The sequence below is a fragment of the Camellia sinensis genome, unplaced genomic scaffold, assembly GCF_055761805.1.
Source record: "Camellia sinensis isolate YWXY unplaced genomic scaffold, ASM5576180v1 Unanchor1, whole genome shotgun sequence".
NCBI lineage: Eukaryota > Viridiplantae > Streptophyta > Magnoliopsida > Ericales > Theaceae > Camellia > Camellia sinensis.
Genome location: NW_028128987.1, coordinates 5596894 through 5607736, shown reverse-complemented (window position 1 = coordinate 5607736; position 10843 = coordinate 5596894). Strand labels below are relative to the sequence as shown.

General features: G+C 37.0%; 1 protein-coding gene across 2 annotated transcripts in view; it reads left to right on the top strand.

The window, feature by feature from the left end:
- The first annotated feature begins 1335 nt into the window (after positions 1-1335).
- LOC114256471 (PH, RCC1 and FYVE domains-containing protein 1) overlaps positions 1336-10843 on the top strand; it is a 29524-nt gene continuing 20016 nt past the window's right edge. Inside the window, exons 1-2 of one of the 2 annotated variants that reach the window (XM_082910843.1) lie at positions 1336-1687; positions 1833-1999. In XM_082910843.1, the coding sequence (XP_082766969.1) occupies positions 1946-1999 (54 nt within the window). In that variant the 5' untranslated portion in view covers positions 1336-1687; positions 1833-1945. The remainder of the gene's footprint in view (positions 1688-1832; positions 2000-10843) is intronic. The other variant, XM_082910842.1, reaches the window with a different exon arrangement.

Sequence of the window (10843 nt, the reverse complement as noted above, 5' to 3'; positions counted from 1 at the left end):
AAGAATCCCACATCTTTTTTTTTTTTTTTTTTTTTTTTTTTGTGGAGACATTAGAGTGTTATGTTTAGAAAAAGTACATAAAAAGTTTTTTTTGTATATTACATTGAAGAGTTTTTTTTGGAGTATTACATTTGAGAAAAATATATGCTATGAAGTTTTTTTTATATGTTACATTGGAGTATTATATTAAAGAATTTTTTTGAAGTGTTATATTGAAGTGTTACATATGAAAAAAAGTACATTAAGGAGTTTTTTTAGAGTATTATATTGGAGTATTATGTTTGAAAAAAATACACTAAGAAGTTTATTTTTGTGTTACATTGGAGTGTTACACTGAAGAGTTTTTTTAAAGTGTTACATTTAAAAAAAATACACTAAGGAGTTTTTTTATATGTTACATTAAAAAAAAAACTTAGAGTGCTATATTAAAGTGTTACGTTTGAAAAAAGTACATCAATGAGTTTTTTTAGAATGTTTTATTGGAGTGTTATATTTGAAAAAAATACACTAAAGAGTTTTTTTTTTTTTTTTTTTTTTTGTAGTATTACATTAAAATGTTACATTTGAGTGTTAAACAAAGCAACCCATACTTACCTCGTCACCAAAAGCGCACTGACACCCACTGGCACCGGAAAATAAAAGGTAACCCAACAAATTTTTAGAAAAATAAAATTGATTCTCACGTTTCAAGAAAACAACGTTAGCAATTGCAACCAATCCATCGTAGATCATTCTGCAAAAATCACACACAAATAGAAATGTAAAATATTACTCTTTACACTATTACACACACATTATCAGAAAGAATCATATTAAATCCCATCAAAAGGTAAATACGTAAACTTCACCTATATCAAATCAAAGGAAAATATCTCTTACCAATTGAATAAGACCAAATGGTTCATAAAAAAAATAAAAATAGAACTAAATAAATTAACATTTTCCAATTTAGGATACAACACTGCCACAGGACCCGAAATTTTCAAGTTCGAATTTGTCCCGAATCCAAAACGACGTCGTTTTGGATTATCTTACCGGTAAGAGAATTGTAATATATTTTACTGATAAGAGAATTTTATTACATATTACCGATAAGAGAACTCAAAACGATATCATTTTAAATTTTAAACCAACTTCAAACCAAACAATTTCAGGCCCTCAAATATTTTTTTTTAAAGGGTATACCAGTAATTTTCCATCTATAATAATTATTTTTTAAAATGAAAGTTACGAGAGATCCCATCAGCCTAACAATACAATCCAAGTACTTTGGGGACTGAATACACACCTTCCCGTTTATTTATTTAGTTATTGGGTGCTAGTCTATGCACTACTACTAGGCGTTTTTTTTTTATTTTTATTTATAACTTTCAGTCCACGCCCTCTCTCTCTCTCTCTCTCTCTCTCTCTCTCTTCTTCTCCTCTTTCTCTCTCTAAAAAAAACTCTCTTTCTCTCTCCTCTGCAAGTGATTACTACCAGATCGACCATTCTCCTAGATTCTGATTCACTTTTACGCTGATCTCATCTCCGATTCTCTCGCTCCATAATCGAGCTGCGGTGAGTCCTCAATCATTGAAATCAGTAAAGTTTCGTCTCATCTTCGATCGCTTCTATCCGTACAAAAAACCTAACACACAAAACTACATTTCTCACTGTTTCACTGACTGATTGTGAAGATTGACAAGTGTATGTCAAGCGTTCTGTACTTCACTATACTTGTTTTTCTGCAATTACTGCAATTCTGAAACTTGGAGTGAAGATCGTTATGATTAAATCGATCTTCGGTGTACAATTGGGGTTTGATGTTTGTGATTTTGGTTTTTTTGTGAAGTTTGGAAGTGAATTGATGAATGGAACGGCTTGGTTTTGAGAATGGGGTTTGCGGAGCTTGGCATTTAGATTTGAATTTTGTTTGCGAGATTTTTGGTGTTGCGGACGGATAGGATGACTTCGGATGTTAACAGAACCAGCGGCCCTGTTGAAAGAGACGTTGAACAGGTACTAAATCGCTCATGAACTTTTTGGAATTTTATTCAACCCTTGAGAGTTCAAAAAATTCTATTTGAAAGTTGATAAACTTTGACTCTACAATATTACTATGAATTAGAAGTAGTAGATTGAAAACCCCAAGTTGTGTGCACCAAATTAGCTGTTTGTTTATGGATACAGCCTCCTTTAAGCTGCTGTCCTCAAGTTCATTGTGTGAGACCTAGCATTTTCTTTTATGATGTTACGTTGTTTTCTTCCTAAAATTGGTTTGCAACTGATTTTTTAGTAAGCCATCTATTTGCTGCTGGGAAATAGGTGCATCAACATTTTTAAAATGTTATTTGACTGAATTGGTCAACTCATAAAGTTATTAATTTGCACTTCTGCTCTATCTAGTATGATGTAAAAGAGCTTGGTAATATTAATAACCAGGCTAGACTATTAATAAAACCAGTGGATAAAATCACAAAGGACCGAAGATAGAGTGTGGTGTCCCTTCACGGATAATAAATTTAAGGTCAAATTGGTATCATTTTTTTTTATTTATTTTTTCTATTTTATGTTTTCCTTCTTCGGAAAACACATAAAACTCGTTTGGAGAATTGTTTCTAACTATTGTTTTTCCAAAGATTTTCTAAAAACTAGCCAATTTTTTAGGAAACACTAAAAAGTTGTTTTCAAATTTGTGAGAAATGATATGAAAATGATGAGTGGTTTCAAACTTTTCAATGCTTCTGTTTCCAAAAACATGGGAAATGAAAATGAAAAACAATAACAAAGAAAACAAAATTATACCACATATGCCATTAGGGAGTAAGATATTGGGGTGAGGGAAAAGATGAAATACCTTTGGTCCAGAACATTGGGGAAATTGAGTTCATAAAAGAGTTTTGCTTGTTAGATAGCTTTATATACATTGTTAGGCTCATTTTCTAACTACTCAGGCTTTTGGAAAAATTGATGACTTAATATTGTATCAGAGCTCTGGTTGAGAGAGGTTTTGGGGTCAAGTCTTTCCGTCAACATTTGATATTATATCCCCATTTGCTTTCTTCCTCTTTGTTTGGTTGTTTGCTTCTCATTCTGTTTGGTTCTATGTTTGTCTCTCCGCATGCAAGATGGAGTTGCATGTGAGGGAGGGTGTTAGATAGTTTGATGTATATTGTTGGGCTCATTTCCTAGCAGCTTGGGCTTTTGGGAAAATTTGTGACTTAATAATATATTACCTAAACATTTTACCGACACTTTCCACTTTCTACTTTCTATGTAACTTCTCATGTGGCATGATAAGTTCCCATATATACACATGAGATTTATTGCATGAATACACATAGGAGGTGAAGTAAAGGGGTGAAAAAATGGGGTGATAAATAAGACCAACGGGTATATAATTTTTGGATAAGGAGATAATTGAGAGAAGTTGAACCTAAGAAAAAAGTGAAAAGGAGGGGTACTGTTAAGATAATGAAGAATGGAAGGAGAAGGAAAAAACAGTAATTGCAGTGGTGCCCTTGGCTCTCTGTCTCTCATTTTTTCTTTTTTCTTTTTTTGTGAAAAACATTTTGGTGCCCTTGAGCTATAATGTGTAGAAGAACAAATATAAGTTGGATTGTTGGATATTAGTTCATAAAAAGTGATGTAGGAAAGCATTTCAATGGTGTTGCTCATCATGGTATCCTAGGGTCATGGAAAGCTTTTTGGTGTAATGAAAGGTAGAAGAACGGTTGTAGGCTAGCATTAGAAGATAGAAAAGGGTTGGAATTGGCTTGGTTCAAAAAGTAATGTCAGTGGTTTTTACCGAAAGTACTAAAAGTTTGGAGTTTATATGATTCTAGACCTCTGTTTGAGGATGTGTTTTAGTGTCTTGTTTGATGTACGTTGGTTGCTTCCCCTTTTGATGCGTTTTCTCGATAAATTCTTACTTATTAAAAAAAGATAAGAAAATAAAGTAGTAAAAGTTTATGGAATGAGTAAAATGGGTGGCACTCCCTTTTTCTTGCCTATTCTAATAAATCTTTACTTGTAAGAAATAAACATTTATGAGAGTAATTATTGCAGTTTGGGCCTTAACCAAAGGCTAGAAGGTAGAGAAAAGGATTAGGGCTTGATAGTTTAGGCATTTATGAAGAAATGTGTTGTCCTAGGGCTTTTGACAGTAAGTAACGGAAAGAGGAGGAGGATCCAATGATCACCTCGAGTTTTAGGCTAAGCTCCTATAGTGGTTAAGCTTCGTTCCATGAACACAATCTCAAACTTTCTAAATGTCAACTTCATTACGTGGAAAGCTCATATAGGTACTTATTGGGAGTTGCACTTCTCTAACCTCAGGGTTGAGACTTTAGAGTAGAGAACTTTGATATTTTGACTACTAAAACTATTCAAAACCTATTAAAGGTCACATAAAGACCCAATAATATAATTTGACCTCAAAGAAGACTAATGACCCTGTACCAAAAATTAGATAATTGGCTCTGAGGATATTACTAAAATATCAATAAACCTGACCACCAGCATACTAATTTAGAATAAACTTATAAAACAAAAGTTTATGTGACCAAAAAGTTGGAAAGAAAAGTCATGTTCATACCCATTTGAAAATTTCAATATGATCTTTTTCTTGTTACTATACTTTTGCCAAAAAAGCCATCAGTTTATGTTTGTAACCTATGAAGTATGGACACTCCAAAATTGGTGCCGTGGCGGTGTCCGACACGCGGACACGCCGGGGACACGCACGGGACACGCCAGATGGCGTGTCCCTTTAATTTAATGTTTTTTTTGGAAGGGGGCATGGCGGGGACACGCGTGTCCACATCTGGACACGCTTGTCCACATCTGGACACGCTATGGGACATGGCGGGGCTCTTTTTTGAATTTGTTATATGTATTTGGGGTCAAAGTGTAATATTTAAAAAGTAAAAACTAAGGGTGAAGAAATATAGTGAACCTGCGAAGACCTTCTGAGTAGAAGCCCTCTCTCTCTCAGTTGATCGAAGCTCTCTCTCTCTCAGTCGTCTCAGTCGAAGCCCTCTCTTAGTCGATCGAAGCCCTCGTCTCTGTCGAAGCCCTCTCTTAGTCGATCGAAGCCCTCGTTTCAGTCGAAGCCCTCTCTCAGTCGATCGAAGCCCTCTCTCTCTCTCTCTTTGTGGTCTGTTTTCGACTTCGAAGGTAAACACTGATTTATATTTTTATTTTTTTTATACGTTTATATATATATATATGTAAGAGTTAGACTGATTTTTATTTCTTTATATATAAATTTATATACATGTAAGATTTGTTTTTTTTTTTTTTTTTTAATATCTAAAACTAAAACTGTAGTTTTTAAAAAAAAATTAATTATAGGTTTATATATATATACAGTATGGAAATTCTTTTTTTTTTTTTTTAAATCCTTCTAATGTTAATGTTAATTAATAGGAAAAATGTCTAGGTAAAATAAAATAAAAAAAATTAATTGGAACACATTATTTAAAAAATATAATAAATAAATAAAATAATTAATGTGTATTAAAATAAAAATATTTATAAAAAAATTAAAAAATTTGCCGTGTCCCCTGCCGTGCCCGTGTCCCCATTTTTTAGAAATTGTCGTGTCCCATGTCTGTGTCTGTGTCCGTGTCCGTATGCATGTCCTTGTCTGTACTTCATAGTTTGTAACTTAAGGTTTTACTATGTGTATACCAACCTTGTGCTGTGGCGAGTCCTATGGATGCCACGTTATCACCACCTCAACATCATCTCCATGGAGCAATCCTCTAGAGGCACCACAATGTTCTTGTGTGAATTTATTGGGGTCATATGTTTATCCTAAGTGGAGGCATATAGACACTAAGTATGGTTGCTCCGTCCACTAGCGCACTCAATGCCATATGAAGTATTAGATCCAGAGGCATAGCCCATTATACTACCTAGTTGAGCCAATCTCAGCGACTCTGTCATAAGTGCCATCGCTCGACATCCCTAGTTTGCCCAAACAAGCACTACATGCCTCATTTTTATAGGGTATGCTAGGGGTGATCAAGGGCACTGCTCGATCAGTGTGCCTTTACTCGGTCACTCCCACTTCGCAGTAGTAGCATAGCTTGGCCTTTAGTGTGCCTGTTGCCCCTATGTAGTCACCTGCTTACCTGGGGTTATTATTACTACTATAATGGCTTCATTCGACATCATAAGCTGGGAGCAGGGTCTAGGAATCCACTACTAAGGATTTTTGGAGGATTGTGGATTGCAGGTTAGAATTAAGGCCTTGTTGAGTAGCTCCTTCTTGACCAATTTTAAAGAGAGAGGGACGTTGACCTAACAACTAACACCTCGAAAGAGATATCATATCTACCACCTACTCCATGCCATGATCTCTCCGAAGTGTCGTACTAAACTCTTTAGCTCTCATGATACAACCTTCGAGGTTGAATCATGGGGTGGATGCAATCATAGGCCTAAGTTCGCTATCTCTGTCAAGAAGAGCTGACGACCTGGCCATAAGTGAGTTGGCTTCCAACGGTTTTGGAGCTTATATAAGAGAGTATCCATGCATGTAGAGAAACACACAATGCTGGTTATCATCTTCTGCTTTGGTGACAAAAGTCTCTCATTGCCACCCTTTCTCTCTCTAAGGCTGCTTTGGTTTTCTCTTATGCCTCAGACAATCCTTAGGCATTGAAGTTCCCACCATCTTCCCAGAGGTCCACTATTGACCATCTCACTACCAAATACCTACAAATTGTAACCTTTTTCTTTATTTATGTCTTTATTATTGCTAACCCAAATTGGAGACCACTTGGATTTCGTTGGGAATTTTACTCTAAGATATTCACTAATATGAATATGAACAAAACTTGAACTAGGTGAACTCAGAAACATCTAAAATGACTAGGCTTTAACTGAATTTATGCACAGAAGAATAATCGCAACATACTTGGATCCACGATATTCACATGCATATATGTATCTATGCAATGTGCAAACACTCATTTGTGGTGGTGCTCGTGAATTGGGTAGCCTTTCATCCACCATCTGTTCGAACTTAGGATTGGAAAAAAATCAATTGGTATATTGGAAATGAAGATTTGTCGAGATGCGTCGTACTATTCTCGTTGGGGGGATCTGCACTTGACCGACCTTGGAGAGATCTCGACAGGAACAGAACTCTAGAGTGTGACAAAGACAAGTGATTTGTTCATATCTGAGCACACTTGAACACCATTCTAGCTATTGAGGCCACTAGGTGAGTTGGCCTATGTAACCCAATCCTTGTAAATATAGCCTCCATCTTCATGCATAAAGAAGATCTAACCATCTCCATCTCTTACTTTTTGGTTATTCACTTCTAGACCTCTAAAACAACTCCTTACTCTTTCTTTTCCCAAAGCCATCTTTGCTTTGACTTAGCTAGTATTTGATGGTGTAGTGTCGTCTCAGCATCCTCCATAGTTCCTAGATAGCTTCCTTACTAGGTCATGTAGCCTTAAATCACACACACAACTACATATAGAACTTCAATTTTTTTTCTTGATACAAGGAGGTAAGAAAGATTGTTAAGAAAATAAAGCATGATCTCTCTCAAAATAAACTCTCTCAAAATATTCTCTCTTACAAAAATGATCTCTCAAAATATATCTCTCAAAATAAACTCTCTCTAAGTTTGGAAATGTTGAGCTCTAGAGAGTGTTGGGAGAGATAGAAAATGTTCTGGAGAGATGCCAAAATGGTCTTGGAGAGGTGCCTCAACAAATGAGCAAAGGGTCCTTTAAATAGACCTGAGGCAGGGCATTTTTGCTGGTGTGGTCAGCCTTGGTCGCGGCCGCGGTGTCCCTTCGTGAGTTGCAGAGCAAATTTTTCGGAGCTGGTCATTTGGGCAAAGCTTGGTCGCGGGCGTGATGTGCATGCTCGCAGGTGCGACTGTGCTGTGTGTGAATCGTGGGTGCGATGGTGCTTCTCGCAAGTAGGAATAGCAACGGGGCGGGGCAGGGCGGGGCCGGGGATCACACCCCCCGTCCTTGATCCCTGACAAGGAACCTATCACCGTCCTCGCCCCCAACGGGGATCGGGTTTCTCCGACCTCGAGAATTCCCTGGTCCAAATCTGTTCAACAACATCATCAAGAACAACCCTGGTCCAAATTTGTTGAACAACATCATCAACAACTTCTTTCAACATCAACGCCATCAACATCATTAACAAAGTCATACAGAGAGAGAGAGACACACACACACATACATACATATATGTATACATTCATACAGAGAGAGACACACATACATGTATATATACACATAGAGGTACACACATACACACGTCTACATACACAGAGAGAGGACGACAGAGGAGATCGGCGGAGATGACGGAGGAGATCAACACAGATCTGAGATCTGTGTATCTGTGTCAGAGAGAGAGAGAGAGAGAGAGAGAGAGAAAGAGAGTGGTGACTGCGGGCGACTCCGACATCGTGGACAGTGGCGGTGGCACTGAGGAGAAGGAGAGGTGTGAGAGTGAGAGAGAGTAGAGAGAAGCGAAGGAGAGGTGCGAGAGTGAGAGGGAGTAAAGGGAAGAGAGAGAGTGAGAGAGAGAGACAGAGGGGTCATAAATTTTTGAGGGATATATATAGTAGGTTTACTTCGGGGGGGTAACGGGAACGGGGTCGGGGCTGGGAACGGGCCAGGGCCGGGGCTGGAAAACATATTACCGTCCCTGGCCCGAAAGTCAACGGGGATTCATTTTCGAATACCATCCTCGGCCCGTCGGGGGTATTTTTTGGGAAAAAACTGCTCTAATCGGGGTCGGGGGGGCGGGTTCCCGTCGGGCCGGGTTTAAATTGCCTTCCCTACTCGTGGGCGCGATGGTGCATGCGGCTGAGCAGCTTTTTCTGACTCTTTGCTTCATATTTCTTGCGCATTTTGCTCCACGCTTTGTCAGCCTATCCCACAGACAAACAGCCTCCCTAAGCCACCATTTTGCTATGCAAAGTCCATCCCTTTGTCAAAGTATCCTCATGCTTGCTATCAATGAAGATCCAACAAAATCCACAAAAAGTCCACACATGTGAAGCTCTATCCTTTCACCCACGTGTTGACACCAAAAAGCTGAGACAATAGCCAATTTGAGCATCCCAAAGTTGCCATTTACAAACTCGAAAATTCAACAACATTATCTCCATATCTTGACAAGCATCATGAATCATGTTAATGTATAAGAAGATAATGAACAAGAAAATAATAAAAACAAAAACACTTTGAATAAAAAATCGTCATATTAAGTTTTGTGAAGAAAGCTATTGCCAAAACATAAATCTTAAATTTCTTTAGGATAAAAAATCCTAACCATAAACAAAGGGTAGAGGAGGCAACAATGAGAAAGTAATCATAAGCATTGAGAGAGAGTGAGCATCGTCTTCTTTGGTTCCATATGTATATTGCAAATCATGTCTTAAATATGTTCTTGGTTTTTTTGTAGAAAAGAGGGGTAGCTATGGGATTACACCATATGGATGATAGGCTTGTAAGCCAACTACTTGTAATGGTTAATATCTCTCAGATTTCGTTTAGCAATTTTTTTTTTTTATTGTTTCTCCTTGTCTAGGCAACACTTGAAAATTTGCATGTCTTTAAGATTGACGGCCCGAAAGCATTTAACAACATTTTTGTTATTGGTACTACAAATCGAAAGGAGCTCATAGATGAAGCCCTGCTGAGGTAACCTTCTCTCCGTTGTGTTGTTCTTTGCTGATTTCTTTATTCTTTTTGAACAATGTCCCACATTTTTTGAACTCGAATGGTATGTTCAAATTTTGAGTTTATCAAGTAAAGAAAAATGAAATTATTTAAACATATTTATCTTTTATGGTAACCAAATAAATATATATATATATATATATATATTTAAAAATAGGTATTTATTTTATTCTCATTTTCCTAACTCAATAAAAAAAAAAGAGTACTTTATTTATTGTATTTGTTTGTGGGGAAGGTAGAATCGAAATACATGTCAAAGTAGAGTACCCAGATAAGCAAGGGTGCCTGCAAATTTTGGGCATCTACACAAGGAACATGAGACAAAATTTTGTACTCGATAAAGATGTGAATCTTCATGAAATTGGTAAGTTGTTTGAGCAGTATTGTTGTGTAAGCGGAAACATCAAATCATCATTTATGAAATGAGATTGTGCGTGTGCTTGTTTGCACAGCTGGCAGGACGGATGACTGTAGTGGCTCTGCCCTTGCATCTCTAGTCACTCGTGCACATTCATATGCTGTGGTCCACACAGTGGAGAATGGATTACTGCAGCATGTCAAGGATGATTTCAAAGTAACAATGAACCACTTTATCCATGCTATAGAAGATGTCAAGTCTAAACTTCAAGAATCTGACTTGGAGCCAAGCAGGTAACACACATCAACATTTATTTTTGTAACTAAATGACATAACGTACATATTGTAGATTTATTTAATAGAAAATGTGATTTCAATTAAAACATGTTTCTTGCTAAAGGTAGATTTCCTTCTAAAATATAGGAAACATGTTTTAATTGAAATCACATTTTCTATTAAATAAATCTACAATATGTACGTTATGTCATTTAGTTACAAAAATAAATGTTGATGTGTATTACCTGCTTGGCTCCAAGTTAGATTCTTGAAGTCTAGACTTAACATCTTCTATAGCACGGAGAAAGTGGTTCATTGTTACTTTGAAATCATCCTTGACATGCTGCAGTAATCCATTCTCCACTGTGTGGCCCACAGCATATGAATGTGCACGAGTGACTAGAGATGCAAGGGCAGAGCCACTACAGCCATCCGTCCTGCAAGTTGTGCAATCAAGCACACGCACAATCTCATTTCATAAATGATGAT